The sequence below is a fragment of the Anomalospiza imberbis genome, chromosome 1, assembly GCF_031753505.1.
Source record: "Anomalospiza imberbis isolate Cuckoo-Finch-1a 21T00152 chromosome 1, ASM3175350v1, whole genome shotgun sequence".
NCBI lineage: Eukaryota > Metazoa > Chordata > Aves > Passeriformes > Viduidae > Anomalospiza > Anomalospiza imberbis.
Window position 1 is genome coordinate 6613980 of NC_089681.1, and position 23900 is coordinate 6637879.

Consider the following 23900-nt stretch of genomic DNA (forward strand, 5'->3'; position numbering starts at 1 on the left):
AGGGATGCACCCCCACACTGCAGCCCAGGCCTAAGGTCAGCTTCCGTGGGATTCTACAATGCAGCACTGTCATCCTTCCTCAGCTGTCTCTCCTCGACCAGGCCGCCTTGCCATTGGCTTGGGCACACTGGGCTGGGGCTGGCAGCAGGACCTACCTGTGGCAACTGCTTGCCTCAGGCACCATCCATCCATCCATGCGTGCATCCATCCATCAATAAGTCCATCCATCGGTGCATCCACTACGAGCCTCCCTGTGCCCTTGCCTCTGGGAGATGCGGCTGCCCCTGGGAGCTGCGTGGCCTCAGGGTGAGCGGCCATCTCTTGGAATGCGCCTGCTGCTGGCAGCTGGGCTCACTTCTCTGGCTGCCCCCTGAGGCAGCTGAAGGAGAAAAGACGCCTCAGTGCCCGCCGGGCCGTCTTGACAATGGAGTGCCATGGCTGTGGGGCCGGGGGCTGTGGGACAGTGGTCCTGTCAGTGGGGAAGGAAGGAACACTGCATGCCAGAGGCTGGGCAGGTACCAGGGAATCCCTTGCCAGTGCCCCAGTCCCCCAGGACTCTTGCTGGGCATGGCTGCCCTGGGCACGGCCAGCATCCATACACGCTGCGTTGGCCTCCTTCAGGGGATCAGCAGGCAAGACGCAAGCCGACATCTTTGCCTCTTCATCTGTTGCCCTAAAGAGAGGCTCACTGTGCCCCTCATAATAGGGATCACTGTCCAGGGAAGAAGCTGCTGGCTCTTTTTCTTTGTCTTGAGGAGGGGATACAATGTGCACTCTGGCTCGCTGTCCCCTTCTGCTGCAGCATCTCTGTCATGGAGTTCTTCTTCCTCCCACTTTTCCAGTAACTAGTCTACATGAGTGTCCCAGCATGGCACATCCCTGTTGTTAAAGAGAGACCACAGCTCTGCAAACAGGTCTGAAGGCACGAGCTGTGAGTAGTTTTCGGCCTCTCCTGCACAGCCTTTGCTCCAGATGCAAAGGCTGTGTGGCACAGAAGGGCTTCCTTGATCCAGCGAGCAGAGGATGTCTTCTTCCAACTGCTCCAGCTCTTCTGCCTTGATGTGCAGAAGGGGCTTCAAAGCATCCTCAGTCTCCATGCACAGCAGCTTGCTGTGGGCGCTTTGTTCTGCTGGCACACGAGTTCCCCTCTCCTCACAGGTGCCTCTAGGTGAAGATGAAGCTGAGAAGCCTGAGGTTTCCTCAGGCTCTGAGGTGGGGAAAAGCTCACTGGGCCCATCGTCCCAGGCATCTCCTGCCAAAGCAGAAGCTGCTGCCTCTGCCTTTTTCACTTTCAATGGGGCAAGTGACATGCTCTGTGAGTCACTGTCCCTGTCTCCTGTAGCCTCTGGGTCTGGGAGCCCTTCCTCCTCCCACTTCTCCTCTGGCTCCTTTAGAGAACTTTCCTCAGGCCACGAGTTGTCAGAGCCAGAGCATGGCTCTGCAATCAGGCCAGGAGACATGAGTTCAGAGGAATTGCCCATTTCTCCTGTGGAGCCTTTGGGCAAGCTGGGAGTGCTGGGTAGCACCTGTGGCTCTGCATCTGCCTCTTGGCAGAGACTTGAGTACTCCTGGGTGCAGGTGGACTTGACGGATGTGTCTTCACGCAGGCACGGGGCAAGGCCTCTAAACATACATCCTGCTGTTTTGCCACTGTGCTCTTCCTGCACCTCAGTGGGGTCCTCCATCTCAGTGTGCCCCAGGTGGTTCCAGGCAGTTTGGGTCCCTGTGCAGAGCAGCACGCCACCTGCATGTCGCAGGGGTGGCAGGCAATGGCCCTGCCTTACTGCTGACCCTCGCCAGAGCCCTCCAGCTGAGCTGTCTGGGGAAGGTGTTTCCTGGGCCCTGTCAGTAGCCATAGTGCCCCATGGAGAAGGTGGCACAAGCTCTCGGTAGTGGCTGGCAATGGGCCCTCTGGACTGTGCTCTGGCTCTTCTCCCAGAGGCTTCTGGGGCTGCTGGCAGAGGGGGCATCTTGATCCTTGCCGAGGCTGCTCTTGGCATTTCAGGGCTAAGCTGCCAGGGACATGTCACTGTCAATGGAGGGCCGTGGAGAGGCAACAAGTCTGACACAGACAGTCTTGGTGGCCGTGTGACTGTGCCGCTGCGGGGCAGTGAGTGTCCATCCTCTAGGCTGCCCTCCTGTCTTCCGAGTCCTGTGGGTCTCCATGAATTGTTCTGTCTGGGGATTGGTCTGTCCCATTGGAGGGGCTTGATGGTCACCCATGTGACCTCTGCTGCTTCCTGTGGCAGCCTCTGGGGCACCTGTGGGAAGCAGGGGGAGGCAAGAGATGGAGGCAGCTGTGCATGTGCGCTGTCCCTCCTCATGGTGGCAAACCCAGCCCTGGCCCCAAGGCAGGTGCTGACCATGGCGGCCAGGCTGGGCTGGGGTCCCAGCTGCACTCACTGTCTCTGGGCCATTCCTTCACCCAGGCCCTTGTGGCACCGGCTCCACCCCAGAGCACAGCCTGGAGCCAGGCCTGGCTCGTGGCTGCCCCCAGAAATCTCCCTGGTCCCACCGCATCCTTTCATTACATTCCCATCCCTCACCTGTCACTGCTTGGACAGCAGTGGCTGCCCCTCATGGGACTGGCAGTGTGGGTTCACCTCATGTCTCTTGGACATCTTGGCGGTGATCTGATGAGCACTGGCCAAGGGCACCTGGGAAAGCTGCTTCCTCCTGAGGAGCTGCTGCCTCGTGAGAGAGCTGCTGCCTCTTCAGAGAGCTGCTCACCTGGGAGTAACAACACAAGGGGTTTGGCCCTACAAGAGCCCTCCGGGTCACTGCACGGACAGCTGACAGCATGAGTTTAGGAAAGGCAGGTCTTGCCTGAGCAACCTGATGTCCTTTGAGGTGTTTGTGACCCACCTCGGGGCTGAGGGAGAAGCTGTGCTTGGAGTCTCCTGGGACTCAAGCACAGCCTTTGACTCCATCTCCCCCAGCACAGTCTCGGATGAGCCGTCAGCCCAGGGCTTGGGCAGGTGCCCTCTTTCTGTGTTGAGAACTCTCTGGCTCAGTGAGTGGCTGTGACCATTGCTGTATTGAGTTGGTCTCCGGTCCCTAGTGTTATTTCCATGGGATACTTGCTGCGTCTATTTTTTTTTTTTTCAATTGATATCTGTGTTGATCACCTAGGTGAGGGGATTTTGTTTACCATTTGCAAATCTTTGAGCAACACCAAGTTGGGTGGTAGTGTCGATCTGCTGGATGGTAGAAAATCTCTAAAGAGAGCCCAGGACAGGCTCTATCCATGGGCCAAGGCCAAAGGTATGAGATTCCACAAAATGAATTGCTGGGCCCTACACTTTGAACACAATAGCCCCCTTCAATTTTCCAGGCTGAGGGCAGAGTGGCTGGTAAGCTCCCCAGTGGGAAAGGACCTGGCTGACAGCCGCTGAACATGAGCTGGCATTTGCGCAGGTGTGCAGGAAGGCCTGTGGCCCCCCGGTCTTCTGTGTCAACATTAGTGTGGCTGGCAGGACCAGGGCAGTGATTATCCATCTGTACCAGGCACTGGGGAGGCCACACCTTGAGTTCTCTATCCAGTTCTGGGTTTTTTAATTCAGGAAGGACTTTGAGGTGCTGGAGCAGTTCCAGAGGAAGGTCAATGAAGCTTGTGAAAGGGCCACAGCAACATTTTTTGAGGAGCAGCTTAGGGTGCTGAGGTTTTTCCAGCCTGGAGAAAAGGAGGTTCATGGTTGTGATCTTGTCACTCTACAACTTTCTGAGAGGAGATTTTAGCTAGGTGGGACTCTTTCTCTGCTGCCAGACAACTACTTATAGCATGAATGCATTATCTGAAGCTGTGCCAGGGGAGGTTGGACATTTGGAAGAATTTCTTCACTGAAAGGATGATTAGACATTGGAATGGACTTGCCAGGGAGGTGGAGAAGTCACTGTCCCTTTCCTTTTTCAAAGAAAGACTGAACATGGCACTTAGTGCCATGATTTAGTTGACATGGTTGTGCTCAGTCAAAGGTTGGACTCAGTAATCTTAGAGGTCTTTTCCAAACCATTTGACTTCATGTCACTCTGTGTAAACATGGTGACAACAAGTTCTCCAACTGGATGTGTATCTGAATTACATAATTCAGACCTTTATGAAACAGGATGCAAGAGAAGAATGCGAAAAGGATTTTTTTTTTCTTCCCCTGTGGTCATTTTATGCATTCTCAGAACATAGATGAATTATACGTAGGATCAATTTCTCCATTCATGCAGCAAGTTGACCCAGCATGTTTAGTTTGGGACACCGACAATATAGACATCTATGACAGTTTTGCCATTAAATTCAATGAAGGCTCAATTAAAAAACAAATACCAAGAGAGATAAAACACAAAATATGACTAAATGTAAATAGTACTGTTTCAAATTTCAAAAATAGTTTTGGTTTGGTTTGAGGGTCAATTGATGTATGGGGAAAGAGGAATTACATTTTTCCAAGGAAAGAAATAAATTTTTTAAAATGAGATGTGTAGGTCATTTGATATTGGGTATGGACAATATACCCCCTAACTATATGGAGAATGGTAATCAATTACTTATTCAAGCAGCTTTTTTAATAGTTAATCAACCATTGCCAATGGCTCTCTACTGCAATGACTTTACTGCGTCACTGTCACAGCCTATACATATTCCTGTTAATTGGGTATTATGACTGCTGCCCTATTTTGTGTTATACAATTTAAGTTAGTTCTACATGAAATACAGCAAAGCATGTTACAAGGGTTTCATTGAAATAATTCAGGATGAAAGTACAAGGTAATTAAGTGTTTTGCCTTCAATTACTTTTTGTAAGTTGATCATTCAAAGTTCTCTGCAGTGTTTATAGGGGAAGTAGATGAGAAATTTTCTACTTCAGGTTAAAGTATTTCTATATTATCAGCTCCTTAGGGTGAGGACAATCTTGTATTGTGTGTTTATGAAGAAGCTCAGACTTCTAACTCATCCCAGAGACTATTTGTAGCAGCATTGGGTTTAGATGGTAGTTGCTGCTCCCTATACCTATTCCCCAATAAGCATCTCCTGTGAAAAAGCCACTTGAGTCAGCATTCAGGGAAAGCAGTCAAGTCAACACACACCACTCACCACAGCAAGCTCAGCAAAGAGAGGCAGAAGGGCAGAAGGTCAGTTCCAGTGAGGTTTATTTCAGCACATGGAATGGAAACCAGGAACGAATGACAAAACCATGTGCCCTGCATAAGGTTAAGTAGGGAGGGCACAGGGGTGGTACAAAGGGCAGGGCAAAGGGCATTGGCTTTCAGGGAAGATGAGGCAGGCCACCAGGGGTGCCACAACCAATGAGGGAACAGGGAAAGGAGAAACCAGGGGAAGTTGCACATGTGGGGAAAGGAACTGGGATGGGTCAGTGTTAAACAAAAGTCCATGAGGAAGTCCTTTCTGTCCACCCAGTTGGGGTAAACTCTGTGGTAAGTCTCTCCAAGGCAATGCTCTGGAGATTTCCCTGAGGGGGAAAGATTCAGAGGATTCCACAATTATTATCAGTAAATTTTTATTTATAAAAAGTCCACATGTAAGGTTCATAGTTGGTCTGTGATATAAATAGGAATGTAGCCAAGCAATTAAATTATCATGAGTCTTCAGTGTAGTCTATCAGATATGTTGAAGGAAGACATTATTCTTTGCATTCCAATAAAATTGGTAACTGATTTGAGATGTTACCAACATAATAGAGCTACAAATGTAGAAACCCATTGAGTTCAAAATGTGATTGATTTCTTTATTTCAAAAAGCATGCTCCTTGTTCTTTTGCTTTAATATCACTCTTAAATATGCTTTATGTATGAAGGGTAGAGATATAAATTATTCTTTAATTTTCCCTGATACTGATATACTTGGCTTTATTTGGAAAGTTGATGTACTATAATCATATTTTATTGCAGTAAGTGTAATAATTTTATTCTTATCTTGGATTACTCTAATGTATTCCTGGAGTTCTCTACTTTGTTTTTTCTTAAAGTATGAAACTGCAAAATCATGAAAGCTGGGAATATAATTTCATTATGGCTGTGAACTTTCCCTAACACAACAGATTGTTGGTCCCCAGTTTGAAAGTTTGACATTATCAAAGGACCAAAGGTATTTCAAGGAGTATGTGGAAGAAGAGTGTCTTGAGAAGGCACCCGTGTGCCTGGTGCCAGCTGCTGAGGCAAGGTGTCTGTATCATCCCCAGTCCTGATGGGAATGAGAAGTGTGTGTGTATTCACCAGCAAATTCAAGCTGGGACAGGGTATCAGTCAGACAGGGCTGTGCTGGTACGGGAGGAGCTGCAAATGTGCAGTGCCTGAGGGACAGCTCTGTATGTATGTTTGCAGTGAGCACCAAGCTGGACCAGCAGGCAAGCAGGGGACCTGTGGGGCAGTTAAGGTGGCCTGGGATCCAAGCAAGGGGGCAGGGACAATAGAGGGGCTGTGGTGATGCTAGAAGGATCCACAAATAGTTGTGTGCTTGTGAACACAGAGAGTGGGAGTATGTGTGTGCCACCATGACTGGCCTGTTCTCTCTGCAAGCTAAAGAGAAAGAGAGGACCTGGCTCCCTGTGTTTATGCTGTATGTGAGTCCTGTGTGTGGCAGTATGTGTGATCAGCCATGCCAGTGCTCTCTTTGTCTGTGTGTCTTTGTGTTTTTGTCTCTGGGACATGTGCCCTCTTTTGCACTCTGTTGAAGCAGCAGCTGAGAAAGCAGCATCTGCATCCCTCAGAGTGAGCAAAGGCCCTGCATCCTGGGCACTGGTCTGGGCTCCAGCAGCTGAGCAGCAGAGAACTGAGCTGGAGCAGCTGGAGCAGGAGATCACATTTCTTATGTCACTTAGCAGTTTTTTATGACAACACCTGTTGACATGGCTTTTCTACATTAAAAGATTAATGGCTGTGAGAAGGCAGGTTCCTAAGTCCAGTGGCAAAACAGTCTAGCTCTGCTAAAACCTGAGAACTGCTGTACATATAATGCAGGCTGGGACTGCACGGCAGATTGATGTCACAGGCCATCCTCAGAAGAGCCACTTTCTTACATATGTTGGTGATACATTAATTCCCAAGGATACAGTTAAAAAGTATCAATAATTCCCTTAACTAGCATAATAGTAACACAGCTCCAGAGTATAAATTGATTAGGCAAAGAATCTCAGAAACAATCAAAATCAGAGTTCAGGAAGTACAGAAAAGAATAGACAGTGTCAACTAAAAAGCTCTTTTGAAACTCTAAGTGCAAATGAGAATAACTGTTGGTATTTATGTTGAAGGAAAAGATACTAACTTTCTCAGAGACCTGATTCAGATCTCAGTTGAAACTTTTTTCAGTTTTAATTTCATTGTTTGAATATTAATTAACTAACAATTTTTGAGGAAATTGCTTTTCATGAAAAATATAATTTTGATTTTCTCTTGGAAATGATACATGATTCTGTCTTTAAAGCAAAAATGTACTTTAGAATGACATATAGATCAGCACAAAGACTAGTAATTTGAGCTTGGTTGAAGGAAATATTTAATGAAGTTTTCTTGGTTTTCATTTAAAGACAGAAAGCCAAAGAAATTACCTCATTTTCTTTGGCAATTTGTCGCAGTAGTTAAACAGCTTTGCTGTTAAGAAGTTCACTTCTCCCTGAATCTTTTTCTGGCTTCAGCTCCTAATTTTTTATTATTTTTATTGCTTTCTCCACTACAGTGACATGGACTTTACTACTAGCAATTTTCTGTCTATGAAACTTTCAGTTTTTGGGGTGGGGGGGATTTCCCAGTCTAAAACAAGGCATTCTGTAATTTTTCACACTTCTGACATACTGTAGTTTTTTGAAAATCTGATCTCCAAACATACACATACTGTTCTAAGTTTTAACAGTCCCCTAGTCTTTCATAGAATGAAAAACAAAAACCCCAAACCCCCTAAACTTCAGAGATGAAGTTTTCTTATTTCTGTGTCCCATAAAATAACTAAGCTTTTTCCTTCAGCATCACTGCAACCACAGTCACTCACTTATTATGGAGAATGTTCCTTTGCCAATCCCCAGGTGCATTTAGTAGGTGCATTTGTCTCACAAGTAAAGCAGGGATTCTATGTCTCTAAAGTTTGGAGAAGCCTCTGTGAAAATACACTAGAGGAAGTGTAAGGCACCACACAGGCACAATGAGGAATAATGAGAAAATATGTGAGAAACAGTCCTTCAAAGACAAAGGGGAGAGGAAGAAGAAGAGGAGGAGAAGGAGAAGAGCCGGAGGGGCTGCAAGCCTGGAGCAGGGATCACTATCAGACCTGTAAATTCAGCATTTATTTGCTTTGCACTGTGGTCAGTTTCATGGCACTGCAAACATGGTGCTGTTCAGATGCTGATTAGTGCCCTTTTTTCAGAGTCCTGACTGAAGGAAGTCAATCTTTAAGTATGTAAGAATTAGAAAGGTCGCAGAGGAAGACAGTAGCTAAAATTGAACCAAAAGTTTCTCAAAAAGGAGGGAGTGAAAAATCTGGAAGAGGTTATGAAATGAAACAAAGGATTCATGAGGCATAATACTAATAACAAGAAGAACACAACATTTTAAAATAAATATTGATCTAGAAGGGGCAGATAGAGAAGATCTGTTCCACGTCTTTCAATGTATGAGGAAGGTATTTAATAGTTACAAAATGGTAATTTCACAAAAAGCCCAACAACTTCTTTGTAAGAAGTAGAGTGCAGAATACTTTGACATGAATTTTACAGGGCCAAATTAATCCATATTCCTCCTGTGAAAATTGTCACAAATTTCCCTTTGAAAATATGGAATTCATCATTAGAAATAATGTCATACAAACATGATGGTCCTTGCGACTGGTCCATTATAGAAGTGTCCCCACTGGTGGGTGGAGATATCAAATTAGAGATCACTTATTATTCTTCATATCTCTAATCAGAATCTAACAGCTTAAATAGTTTTAAAGCATAACATGTGATAAAAAGAACTCCTATAAGGAGTCAGTTTATTTCACACTTTCAAAGACTCTGTAAGGCATCTTCTTTCCACTGTGACATACATTTCTTCTACACTGCCTTTTTTCTCTTCTCTGTGAATCATTTAACTTCAATTATAAATGGACAAAATGAGGGTTATCAAACAGAGCAGGGATACAATATTAGGTTTCTAATCTATTGATACAAAGCTTTTGATAAAAAAACTGCATGTTAACTTTGCTTAAGCATTTTCTCAGTCACTTAAAAACTGGGACAGAAGTGCCCTTCACAATTGTTGAAACAAGGTTAAGAAGCATTACGCACTACTCTATACTTTCCATACTTTCAGGTTGTTCATTTATATGAGGTTGTAAATACATATTGAACCATTTCAATCTGTTTTGTATCATTTGATTTTGTGCTTTATTACAGTGAGAAAGGGAGTGCTAATATATTCATATTGCACTAATACCTGGAAACAATCAACCATATAACTCAGTCTTTACACACCATAATAAATATTAAGGCAATTTTAAAAGGGAAGAAATAAATCTCTTTGACTAATATTTCTCTAAGGTGCGTAGAAATTTCTGGTGTCAGTATGTGCATCTCCAACCTGACTAAAATCTATCTTTATTGGATGAGTGGGCAATCTGAACTGTTATGCAAATATGACCTTCAAGAAAGTTGAGACAGAAGAAAAAAAAAGGAAAAAAAAAAAAAGAAAATAATAAAAAAGAAGATAACTTTGGCTGTCCAGAATTATCTTGTAGTTGCTTCTAATTCTAAATGAGAAACCAGAATTATCTTTTAGATTACTCTGATTTCTAACTGAAGGACTAATTATGCATTAAGAACTAAAGTTTAACAAAAACAACCTATTTGTATTATTTTTAATATAAAATGTGAACTGCAAATTTTCTTACTGAGACTTAGATTCTGAAAACAAATTTGGGAACACACAGAGTGTGATGGTTTCATCTGGATTAGAGTTAATTTTCTTCATGGTGGCTGGTGTGGGGCTGTGTTTTGGACTTGTGTTGGTAATACAGAGATGTTTTTGTTATTGCTGAGCAGGGCCCACACAGAGCCAGGGCCTTTTCTTCTTTTTGTACGGCCACATTTTTTTGGGGGGGAAAAAATTTGGGGTGTTGGGAAGAGACACAGCCAGAACAGGTGACCCAAACTGACCAGAGGGATATTCCAGACCACATGACATCATGCTCAGTGTATAAAGTGAGGGAAGGAAAGAGAAAGTGGGAGCATTTGCAGTGATGGTGTTTGTCTTCCCAAGTAATCACTACCTGTGATGGGGCCCTGTTCTGGAGTTGGCAGAACACCTGCCTGCCTATGGCAAGCAGGGAATTTTCCCCTTGTTTTGATTTGGTTATGTGCTTGTCGTTTGCTTTCCCCATTAAACTGTCTTGGTCTTCACCCATGAGTTTTCCAGCTTTTACCCTTCTGATTCTCTCCCCGATCCCCCTGGTGGGGGAGTGAGAGAGTGGCTGCATGGGACTTGTCTGCTGTTTCAGGTTAAACTATGACACTTAATAACAAACAGTTACCAATAGTTTGCAAGCTCTATCATCCAAAGACAGATACTTCAGTAGAATACTCCTATCTGTTAGAGGATTTTTACTTTTTTTCCTAATATCTACACAAACTGTACATTACTTCCTAATATTCTGCAAGCAAAATCCATGCTGTAATAGCTGAAGACAGAACGTTCCAACCCAGGGAAATATAGAAAATGTATGAGATAAGCATTGAATTAAGGACATTCTTACAATTCTAGCAGTTTCCAAGAATGTGACTCATCTACAAGTTATAAGGCACCTGTAGTAACTGCTGGTCTTGGCAAAACGCAGTACAGCTCTGAGGCACGTTTATGTTCACACACACACAGGGTATGGATGTGAGTTACTGAGCTCCATTCATCTCCCTCTTTGGGAAATGCTAAATGCTTTTACCTCATTTGTGTCTCATATGCATCAACCCAAAATTTGAAGGCTATAAAGAATATGCGTTCTGAAGATCATCAGTGCCTGTAGCCTCAGGTTTGATCTCTTATTTTCTGCAGAAAAATGATTAGGCTGTGACTAGGTCTGCCTAGTTTGACCTGAGGTTAAGCTAAATGAGCACATCCAAAAGATGTGGAAAAGTGCTGCACACCGACTGAGAAGTTGCTAAATGTGACAAGCAACAGTGTGAGAAGCTGAAAAAAAGATAAAGAAAACTGCATGAATTTCACAGGTAGTGTCCTAGGTGAATTTATGATGCTTGTAACCCTAATAGTATGTTCTGTTTATGCTGGATATTAAGTTCTGCACCTTTAAGACTGGTTCCGAGACCAAAGTGGGACAGAAGCAGCACACATTTTGTTTTCAGAAATTGCACTCGCTCCTCCACATTCCTGCTCCTTGACTGTGTTGTCTGCAGCATGGACAGCAGAAGAGAGCTGTCCTTTCCTTTTAATTAGTTTTTTTTAGCTAGCTGAGACAGAGAAGTTCCTCAGACTGTGCCTTTTCTTTTTCTTGGAATTGATCAGCCTGGTCTGGACTGAAAACCCAGAAGAGCACTGGGAGCTCATGCCTGTGGCCCACTGGGGCTTGAGCCACAGCATTTTCCAGCGCAGGAGGGACTGATAAAAGACTGAGCAAGCCGAGCTACACCCCACAAAATGGACTCTCTGAATTTGCCATCTCTTCAGAACACCAAGGTATTTTGTTTAATATTATTCATTTGTTATGCTTGTGAATACTTGTTAAATAAACAGGTTTTTCCCACTTTTCTCCAAGGAAATCTTTTTCCAAGCCAGCTGGGAGAGGGGACACTTGAATCTGGTTTCTAGAGGGAGCACTTTGGAAGTTTCTTCCCAAATTTGACCTAAACCATGATAGAATCATAGATTGGTTTGAGCTGGAAGGGACCTTAAAGGTCATCTTTAGTTCCAAACCCTATGCCATGGACAGGAACACCTTCCACTAGACTAGGTTTCTCAAAACTTCATCCAGCCAGGCCCTGAACACTTCCAGGGATGAGGTATCCACAGTTTCTCTTGGCAACTTGTGCCAGTGCATTACCAGCCTCACAGTGAAGAATTTCTTCCTAATATCTAATTTTAATTTACCTCCTTCATCTTAAGTTTACCGTCCTTCATCTGCCCTGACAGGAAGACCTGACAGGTAGCTCAAGCATCATGGTATCACTGTGCTGATCATGGTGTAAAATGCAGAGCTCCAGCATTTCAGAGACCATCTGTTCATGCCTTCATTATGTACTTATTTTCTTCTTTTCTTCAGGATTTAAGTCCAATGAGGTTACTTAATTCTGAGCAATTGATCATGCATTAAAGTTAACCACTTAAGCTGACCTAGTTGCATCTTTGCTCTAGAGGCAATGTAGTAATATAGGAACCAAAGAGCAATCCATCCAAGATAATATGACCAATACAGAGGTGATAAATCATCAACTGAATGTTTTTCTTGCATTTTACACTCCAGAATTATGGACACAATGGGATGCAAGATGAAACTAGGCTGTTTGTATATGTGTGTGCATATAAAATACATATACAGGAAATATACTCCTTCTTCAGTAATTCAAATTGAATCCATTTCTTCTTTTTTATTACACAAAATATATGGACACCAGTCTTCATGAAACACATAATGGGTATTATTCATTGGAGATCACAGTAAAGTTTAAAGTTATTTTCCTTCAAGTTTTGTCTTAAAATCAATTTAATTATTTATATACTACTACTAGGCTTGGATTATACATCACATTTCTGGTCATACTAATGGAGCAGCTGTGTTGCAAGGCATTAGCCTCAAGCTGCAGCAGCTGCTTAAAGCTGAGAAGTTATGACAAAAATTGGTATAGGATTACTTTTCCTTCTGACTGCCCCCAACAAGTCACTGCAATTTATTTGCAAATCACTGTCATGTTCCCTGTCTTGAGAGTGGAAAATCTGCCAGCTACTCTTCAATGTGTCTAGCAATATCAGAAACTTTCTGCAGCCCTATATTTGGTCTCGTATAAAGACTGCATGGAGATAGCAATAGCTCAGAAACTCATTTTTAGGGTGGCTCCACTTCCGTACTCCCAAGAGCTTTGGACTAATTTTGTGTGTATTGTACATAAAAAAAAAAAAAAATGAATATAAAGAACCACTTGTTTCTTAGAGATAACTGGTGGCCAGTAATTCTTGGTGTATTGAAATTAACTTCAAAAATTATTCTCAGTATCATTGCAGAAGATACCTTTTCTTTTAGTGCAGTGCAAAGAAAGTAGAGATTAGACCATTTGTTGTCTCCATTTGGCCTTGGAATAATGTATTCCTGCTTTTCTTCACTGTAAGGACCACCCAAAAATGGCAGCATGCTAAGAATTATGAAACTGGAAGCGTTTTGAGTGACTAAATTGTATCAAGAGATCTCTGTTTATCTCTTACTCAAAAAGATAACTTTCATTCTACATTAATGAACTCGTTTGTGTGCTGTCCATGATTTCTGGCCCACCAAAAAAAGAACTGAGTACAAGTAATCTTAAAGTCATATACTTTTCTTTCTGCAGTTTCAGTAGTAATCAAACTTATGTCTTAGACTTGAGCAAACAGCCTTGACCCCAGCAGCATTTTAAATGAACCCTACAGCAACTACAACCATAATTATAATGAAATAACAACTTTACAAGAAAATAAACTTTGGAGTTTTGCTGTCCAAGCCTTACTGTGTTATCCATATCTATCTTCATTAGTCTGAAAACATCCTTGCAACATCAAGGACAACTTAGGAGAGGGAGGCTACTAAATCATTTACATTACAAAAATGGCATATTATGGAATTGTGCCTTTGAACACATAAAAGAGCCTGGGAAGAATTTTAGACATGTGTGTCTGTATATATAAACACAAAGGTTTAACTTTAGCTGTGTGATCATAATATTTTCCTGAACACTATAGTTCTATAGTGCAGAATGATAAAAGCAACCCAATGTCAGTTAGGTGTCAACTGTAAAGGAATATATTTGAGATATGTGCATTTTGTAGCCTGAAAGAACTTCCATTCTGTTTTATCTGAATACTATTAGAAATAATAATAAAAAAAAAATTAAAATGAGCTCTCTTCATGGCCTGGAATTAGTCATTGGAAATAGAGTACATCCTCACCAGTTAGAGCATGTCCTTTTCAAAGCGTGATTACACAGGAGAATGACTATGAAATGGTAATATTAAAACAATACAATTGTGATATTTGTTTTTTTTTTTTCATGGTTCTGAACTGCAAGTCAATGCTGCTGAAGAGCATTGTGTTACCTGTCACTGTGCAATCTAGCTTTTGCATACCACTCATGAAATATTGAAAAAGAAGACAAAACACCAGTGTTTATTGGCACAACAGATCCATTTGCTGAAAGTATAAATATTTATGATCACTCCATGGCTAATACTGTGACAAAGTATGTCTCTGAAACAATACAGTTTTTTTGCTTTGAGGAGATGGGGCTGTCTTCCCAACAGAGACTGTTCCTAAACCCAGACACTGAAATGTGTGCAGGCATATCTTAAATTCTACCCAGAAAGGTACCTCTTCAAAGGAACTGCCACAGGTTTGGGAATTTGCTCACACACTTGGGCAATGTTTTTTAAACTGCAATATATGAGCTCTTGGCATTGAAACCATGTGGATTATAAATACATGCACACAAGTTAATTACTAGGCAGTGGGCTATGCTCTCAAGCAGTTTGGACATTTGTTACTGTTATTTGCTGTTTCTATTATGGCAAAACACAGAGTCTGCATCTGAAAGCAATACCATGCTAGGTAATAGCCAGGCATAATAACAGGCTGCTTCAGAGAATTTGCAATTAAAGAATTAGATAGCAGAGTACAAAATTATGATACTTAAAACTGTACTTTTCTGAAAAATGTATAACCTTTAAAGTTGTTTTAATCCTTACCAAAAAATCCTGTTGTTCCATCATTAGTTTGTTTCTTCCTTTGAACTTTTATTTCAAGGTTCTTGGAGAAAATTATTTTTCTAAAAAAATTTAGGATTTTCTTTTCTTAGCCTACTCAAGCTACTTCAACAAAAGGTGATTCAATTTCAGTGTAGATTCTCAATCAAATTTCCTAAATGTAGGATTCATAGAATCAAAGAATATTTTTGGTGAGAAGGGCCTTAAAAACCATGGACAGCGAGGCCATTCACTAGATCAGGCAGCTCAGAGCTCCATCCAACTTGGACTTGAAGACTTCCAGGGATGGGGTGTCCACAACTTCTCCATGTAACTTTTTCCACTGCTTCATCACCCTCTGGGTGAAGAATTTCTTCCTAATATTTAGTCTAAAACCTACTCTCTATCAATTTAAAACCATTGCCCCTTGTCCTTAAATTCTGCTTGTATAAAAAGTCCCTCTACCTCCTTTTAATAAACCCCCTTAACATATGTTGTGGTTCCAGCCAAGACTGGATTACTTTTTGTAGTAGCTGGGAGGGGGTTTGGCTAGAATACAGAGATTATTCTGTAACATTCACATAATTGAGGGGATGGGGAGTAGGGACTCTCACCTCCTAGGAGAGAAAGTTCCTTCCAGTCAATAAAACATGGTGGGAGAAGCTATCTGGCATTGTTTGTTGCCAAAGGCCTTCTGTGTAAATAATTTATCTTATATTTTTTGTTATTAATATTGTTGGTGTTATTGTTCATTTATCTTATTGCACATCCTGTAATTTTTTTCTTATCTCTGCCCTTTGTGCTTCCAATTGGATGAGGAAACAACTTGTTGTTTTAGCCATGGTACTAAACTGGAAAATACCATTCCTAAACAAAGACACTTCCAGGATACTGAAAGGCTTCAATGGGGTCTTCCCAGAGCCTTCTCTTCCCCAGGCTGAACAATCCCAGCTCTCTCAGCCTGTCTCCACAGCAGAGGTGCTCTAGTCCTCTGAGCATCTTTGTTGCCTCCTCTGGACTAACCTTAACAAGTCCTGATCTTTCTTGTTTTGAGGATCTCAAACCTGGACACAATACTCCAGGTGAGGTCTCATGAGAGGGAGACCATGTGTTGCTAAATGTACCTTTGGATACTTAAGACATTTAAACTGAGCTGGAAGAAAATGTTCAACACCTACAGAAGAATTACGTCCTTCTGCAACATCAGCTTGCAACCAGTCAGGATACAGAGTATTTTATAAGGTACTGGGTGTGTATCTTTAAGAAGCTGAATGGCTGATGTACCTGTCTGTGTCTTTTGCAAGCCGCTCTTGAACTACTTAATACAATCAATAGAGCTTATTGAGCTTTTCAGATCACCCAGAGGTAGAAAAATAGAACATGATTTGTATACTAAACTATCTAATGCTATTTGGCATGTCCTATGCATCTTATCTGCTCCCCAAAGTGTGATCCAGAAGAATGTGTGTCTCCTGAACTCCCTGTGCTGGATCCATGACTCCTCCTGCAGATTTCTGAGGGCACATTAAGATAACAGAATTGAGCTCATGCTAGCTCAATACTTTAATGGATTTTCCACCTGTGCTGTACTGCCATGACATCTACTGACTGAAAGGGAGTTTAGAGACACCTAACACCTTTAGAGATACCCAAATTCGGGGATCAGCCAGAATCTCTCCCTTTGTGTCTCATCCAAATCCTTAGCATCACAACTAACTGGAATGATCCAAAATACAACAAAGACCTCAATTTTAATTTAATACACACTTTAAAAAACCAAAAAAAAAAAACAACAAAAAAAAAAAAAAACCACACCCCAAAACCTCGACAATTTTTTTTTTTATACCATAGTAACGTACTTAGAATACTATCTTCAGACAAAGCAGATTAGCATTTTATTCACTTCAGATATTCAAAACAGTATTACTTCTTTCCTGAAGCCTAGTCTCACTAGCGGTCTGTAGAGTGCTGTGAGATCTAAGAAGGGAGAATAGGGTTTTAGTACCCTCCTGTTTATGCTGTTGTAAATAAAATTGAATGAGACACAGTAATAAGGAGTACGCCTTGACAGTATCCAACTGTCTCAGCTTTCAAGCAGAGGAAAACTGCTCTGACTTCTGCCTGTGAGCAGCTTCTCTAGTTTATCGTTTACATCCACTTGATAAATATGAATAATTATTTGGTAGATCACCTAAACACATCAGGTCTTGTTTACTGAGATCTTCTGCCCTCTATTTTTAGATTAACATTTTAATATCAACACTTCCCAGAATGTTCTCTAAATGACATAGCATTCTTGCTTCCCTCCCACATCCTCTTTCCTTCTCTTAGGCTCAAAGCACAGTCATTGAAGAGCTTATAAAGCTGTATGTGTGTTCATTAGCCAATATGTCCTTAAGTAATTCTGTCTTTTTGTTTTGTTTTATTTTCAAGAGAGCACAGGAATTTTGCTCTCTTTCCTTTATTCAGATACTACTTTTCATTAAAAGTACATTTTGGCTGATGTTAGCAACAAAGCCCAAAATCTAACAAATTGACAGATAGTTCTAATATTTGGTAATTTAAAAATGAATGAAGAATTTAAATAAATAAAATGTTTTTTTAAAAAATAAAGAACATATTAAAACAAGTCCTATGTGTAGAGTTTAAACCCTCAGACTTTTCATACTCAAGTGACTATTTTAATCACTTGGAGACAGAGAACTTTTCTGTATTTTTGTCTTCTCACCACCTGTCCCAATTTTCTGCAGAATAATATTGCAGTCACCGAGGGCTGAAGTATGCTCTGCCTTTGGAAAACTTATAAGCCGGTGTTTAGAAAACATTCCAGGCATTAGAGAACTTTAAATCTGAAACCCTTTGATATAAGGCTGGAATTAAATCAGAGTCCTGTAACCACTCAGGTATTAGAAAAACATGTGGGTGGTTTTGTTGCCTTCATAGAGAGCAAAAATTGAAAGAGAGAGCAGATGATATCCTTTTCATGCAATCTGTCCATTTTGAACAATTCCAGACATTATCAAAATATTTCTAAATTACTGAATCCCTTAAGTATTTTCAAAAGCAAGATCTAGTTTCTGAATCCTTTCCAGTTTAGAGGTATACAGCTCTGCCAATACTGAACCTGTGTGAATGTAACTCTTAATATCTAGGAAATTTTCATCTTGAGGATGTGAATTAATACTTATATTATAGAAGATTTGCAATTTGAAAGTAGAATATAGCATGTAAATAAACTAATTTCCTTGTCTTTTGATTGTATTTTTCATGCTTTCTCATTTTGTCTTGGTATTTTGTCCCAAACAGTGATCAGATTAGATAAATTAAATGGTGTTATCTACAGCTTAAGTCATAATAATGGTGCCTGCAGTAATTTAATCTTGAAAATGCCTGTCAACAAATGGATTTGTCCAAGGAAGTCTGTATATAAATCTATTTCTGTCAATACAGTTAAATTGGAAGGATGAACTTGATGATCGCTGCTAGTGAGTTCATTGAAAATGCTGTCTTGTGTGTGTATCATGGATTAACCTCTCTGATGGTGCTTTAGACATCTTGATGGCTTGGATCCTGCAGATAAAGATTTGGTCTAGGGACTTAAGAGTATTGATTTGACAAATCTTAAAATCTGTCCCTTATTGATGCAGTTTGGTGAGGGGAAATTTCTGCTTGGGGTCCAAGAATCTTCTGTTGTGCAAGCTCACTTCTTCCCCTTGCCAAATACAACCTGGCGGATGCTCATTGCCTCAGGAACTGACTAGTGTACCAGATGAAGAATGCATGTGACAGCATGTCAGCTACAAGGAGAAGAAAAATAGAAAAAGAAATTATTTGGAATAAATAATCATTTTCATTCAAGTGTATAGGAGAATGTGGCAGAGAATGAACAAATAGATATATTGTAAAGCAAAAGGGAATAAGGGAAATTAGCTTTGATATTCCCATGTCAGTAATAATTTTCTGGAATATTTTATTCTTGTTTTGAACTCAGATGGGAATGTCATACAGAAAATTTGTGTAAGAGAGAGAAACATGCCAGATCTGGGAATCTGCATATTCCACAACTGTTGAAGGATGCCCCTAAAAATGCTCAAAGGTTTTGTTGTTAAAAATGCAGAGCATTGACCTGTGTTTGCTCCTGCTGATGCCAAGAAGCTCAGTGTTGCTTTGGCTGAGTTTATTCTGACATCTAAGATATTACACATGTCAAGCTACAGTGACCATATACTTAGAAAAGCCATACTTCTGTTTTAGAAGCATATTGCTTTATGAGAAGGAGGTTCTCTAAACAAGTCAAGTGTTTAAAACTTGATGCTTCATGCAGAAGAGGAAAGCAAGACCATGTCTTCCAATGTTTGCAGAATGTTATCAGCTATCTTTACCTTGCAGTGCAGTCGACTGTACAGACCAATAGATTATCATTATCCAAAGACTCAACAAGCAGTGAATTAATTTCTCTGTAGGAGAGAGTTTGTGGGGAGATTTACATACTGAATTAGCAAATTCACTGATCTGGCAATCCAGCATGTTCTGCATTTAAATTCATCAGGCAGGTTTTCTTTCTTTGTATTTATGTTTTTGAAGTGAATGGTTATGGCTATGTCAGATGTGAAATTTTTTGTAAGATAAGAAAGAGAATTTTGCTCTAGGAAGTTGAGAACAGAACTGGGAGCAAAAAATATTTATTTTTTCCTACCTGAAATAAACACCTCCATTAGAGTTTCTAGTTAAGGTTTTACATGTTTCTTACAAAGTCTAAGAACTTTCTCTAACTGTCGGTCCAAAACAGTAATAGACTGAAAAAGGGAAGGGACTCTCTGGGAAACACACAGTAACTTCTTGGTTTCTTTGTAGCCAAATACTTTAACACAGTGACAAGGTGAGATACTTAGTAATTTCCTCATGTCCTTTCACAGTAAAAGGAAGCTGGATCTGGATTTGCAAAATAGGACTAACTTTGTGTGTTGGGTTCATCTCAGCTGTCAGATAGGTGCTCTATCACTCCATCTTCTTGCAGGACAGAGGGAAAAAAATACAATGAAAAAGCTCATGGGTCAAGACAAAGACAAGGAAATCACTCACCAATTTCTGTCACAGGCAGATCAGACTTAACTTGAGAGGATGAATTTATTTCCAATTAATAACATAGTACGTTTGTCAGAAACAAGAATAAAATTTAAAGCACTTTCTTCTCGCTCTACCCTTCTTCACATGCTCAAATTCTCTCCCAACTCATCGACCTTGTCCCCTCCAAGCAGTGCAGAGGGAAAGGGAACACGAGTTAGAGACAGTTTATAGCATTTAATCTGTGCTGTTCCTTCTTCCTCATGCTTTTCTACTGTTCCAGCTTGGGGTTCTTGCTAGGGGAGACTGACCAAACTGCTCCAGCACTGGCACTTCCCATTTCTGCAGTTCTTCAAAAACCACTCCAGCATGGGTCCATTCCACAGTGTGCAGTCCTTCACTTATTTGACACCTTTCTCCTTTCTATTAATTTTTAGCACCATTGTTTCTACCTGAACCTGAACCTCAGGAAGAAGAAACCTCTCCTACAGTCCCCTGGAGACAAAGCCCATCAAAGGATATAAAACAGAGAGATTTGCATAAATTCTTTGCCTGAGAAAGCCACTAAGTCAAAGGGTTCTGCAACTTGGAAATAGAAGTTGTGAGATATATTACTGTATACATGGTTCTTTTATCTTTACTGAATACCCATACTGCCTAATGTCCTTAGCTGTTATCTCTGTGCTGTGTTGTTCCATAGTCTTCTGGTTTGGGAAAACACAGATTTGTGTGGCAGAAGGAAGAGAAAGTCAATGTGTCAGAGTCTGCACTGGTACTTTTTCATGATAGGTCAGCATTTGTAATATATTTTTTGCCTGGTTTATGATACAGGTTCAGTCTGTTCAGGGTTTAGAAACAGATGACACAGATGTTGCAGTTCTTGAGCTAGAAATCCAGGATGTCAATAATTTAAGTCCATATAACCTTGGAAAAATGAACAGCAATTGTGATATGGCAAAAGGTGTCAGTTTTGCAAGGATTTACATGGATAGTGAAACTAGATAAGACAGAAAGCAAAAGTCACAACAGAAAGTCTGATTACACACATCAGTGTTCTCCCTTCCCATATGCTGATGATATTTGCCTGCAGTATGGATCTGTTTAGATGTGAAAATCTCAGGACAAGTAGAAAAGGCTGGGCTAAATCTTTTGATATTGCAAGTCATCAAGGGACTCTGATATATTTTACCAAGTCAAAGGCTACCTCACAATCTTCATCTTTCACTCTAACGTTGAGCACTTTTGTGACAAAAATCAGTTCCCGTTCTTACCATGCATCAAATGATGTAGTGACTACAGGGTATAGGAATGGAAAGGTTAAAAGCAAATGATAGTTTTGAGGATTCTGCTATGTGTCCATGCAGCATTGAGAGATTTCCAATGCATAGCTGACTTATTTTCAAGAAAATAATGTCCCATGGGAGGCAAGGAGAATAACAGATGAAGATCAAGATGTGATGTTGCGATTAATTGTTTATAAAATATCATGTCATGTTAAGTGTTTATATAATTCAAACATACAGAGCAAATAAAGAAAAAAATACTGAGATTATTTCTTAACAGAAAGGAAGTAGGAGATATGGATATAAAAAGTGGAGGATTGGAAGGTTATCACACCTTTCCCTTGCAATACCTGGAGAAAGGTGTGGCTGAATTTTTAGCTAGATGAAGAATGTGGAAAGATGTTTGGCATCCAGCTCAAAGCATAAGATGGAATACAAACTTGCCTTCAATTCCAAATAAGCATCTGCATCTGTATTTACATATTTTTCATGGTTTAATGAAGTGAAAAGAGAATAATTTATTGAATGTATTCAGCTTGAGATATCGAGATCACAAAATCATCACAGAATCACAGAATGGTTTGGGTTGGAAGGGACCATAAAGAATATCTTGTTCCAACCTCTCTGCCATGGGCAGGGGCATCTCCCACTACACTAGGTTGCTCAACTCCCCATCCAACTTGGCCTGAACATTGTCAGGGACAACTCCTCTGGGCAACCCACTCCAGTGCTTCACTATCTGTTCTAAAACATATACTCTGTCAGTTTGAAACCATTGTCCCTTGTCCTGTCACTACATGCTCTTGTACATAAATTTTCTCCATCTTTCTTGTGGGCTCTCTCTGGTCACAAAAAGACCCCAGTCAAATCACTCTGAACCCTTTCCTAGACTGAATAATCCCACTTCTCTTAGACTTTTCTTGTAGAGATCTGCTGCATCCCTTTTATCATCATGCTGGTCCATGCTCCATATTTGATCAAGAACAGCCCTGCTGTGAAGGACTTTGGGATTCTGGTGGATAAGAGGCTGAACATGAGCTGGCAATGTGCACTCTCAGGCCAGAAAGGCAAGTGTGTCCTGGGCTGCAACAGAAGCAGTGTGGTCAACAAAGAGAGCCAAGTCAGCCCTTTTGATCTTTTGAACCTTCAAATAAAAATATCTATATAATGCCAATAAAGAAGTCAGCTGCTGCATTCCTGCACCAGTTAGTACTCCAATTCCTACACAAGCTACCTCTCTTGTGAAGTTTTCTGTCCACTAAACCTGATGGCATGAGAGATATTAAAAGATATTCTGGGAGCTGACAAATGGATGTCCACTTCTTTCCTTTTCTAATTCAGGTTAATTATCCAGGACTGGTATATTTCAAATGCATAGAATTCATCTTGTCTCATTTTAGCAATCTTTAAATTAGGTGGTGAAGTTATTAATCTAGTTTCTATACATAATCAGTAGAGTGTATGAGAGCTTCCATCAGAAAGTGATTCATGATGTCTGTCTGGAATGTCTTTTTCAGGAAATACTTGTTCTCCATTCTGAATGCTTAAATCAGGTGCCTAAGTCTGCCCACCACTTTGAAGGTTAGGCTGTACCACTATGCCTTGCTAAGTGGGGTGTGTGACAGTGAGCAAATTGCAGTGGTGTAGAAAACTCTGTGAAATTAGTCCAAACTGTGGTTTAATAGCAACTTGAATTACTACCTGGTTGTTGGTTTACACAGGTTGTTTATCTCTCTCTTTGTTGTTTTGCCGCTACAAATAGCTTTTTGTTATCCAAAATATGCCAGTCTCATACCTCAAACTCACTGAGAAATTGCATCCCCTCTGGTATCCATCCCCTTACCCCTGCACTTTTCCTGCAATAATTGAATCTCACCAGAGCATCATAATATCATTGTTGAGATCAATAAACTCAGTTGAATGGCACATTAACTTTCTTGTGAACTGAATATTAAGCAAATAGATGTATTAGCTGCATTTGACAGCAACTGATAACGTAGATATTTGCATAATTGGTAGCTAAGTGATGCCATAATAATATGCTCTGCTCTGCTCAGTCCTGCTTTTATGTAATAAAAGTAGAGTCAAACCAACACTCCACATATAATTTGAGCAAAACCACTCCTGCAAGTGCTCCCAAGACTGTTTTTATGCAGAACACTGTGAATGGGATATTTATCTTTGCACATGAGCACAAGATTTACTTCCCTCAAGTTACTGCCCAATTCCTTTCCTGAAGAAAAAAACACTAAAAAGTAAATGCAAATTCATGCTGTGTGTCTCCAGTTAATAAGGGATCAAGCAGAAGTGTCACATATCATGTGCCTGGAGCGCTGCCTTAGGACAACATTTGGGAAGATCCAGAAGAGCACATATCTGCAGGCTTTCTCCACTGTGTCCGTGTCTCTCTTGTGCTGGAGAGCCAAAAAACAGAACTCCATGCACGGCCTCACCACTGCTGAGCAGAGGGGAAGTAAAGGACTAAATTATATTTTGAGTAGATGCTGTTCCTGAGAGCAAGGATGAAAGAAACATTGAGAGAAATAGAAATCAGAGGAGAAATGAATCATCAAATGTATTCTGAGCTGTTTCGACCTTACAAGAGGCAACTTGGTTGAACAAATAGTCTCAAAAGACACTAATAGTCTA

General features: G+C 41.0%; 1 protein-coding gene across 1 annotated transcript in view; it reads right to left on the minus strand.

Annotated features, from left to right (window-relative positions):
* Positions 1 to 578: 578 nt before the first annotated feature.
* The window catches only part of LOC137474847 (uncharacterized), a 739674-nt gene continuing 716352 nt past the window's right edge, over positions 579 to 23900 (minus strand). The window contains exon 2 of the mRNA XM_068191879.1: positions 579 to 2261. Within this exon, the coding sequence (XP_068047980.1) occupies positions 846 to 2261 (1416 nt within the window). The 3' untranslated portion in view covers positions 579 to 845. The remainder of the gene's footprint in view (positions 2262 to 23900) is intronic.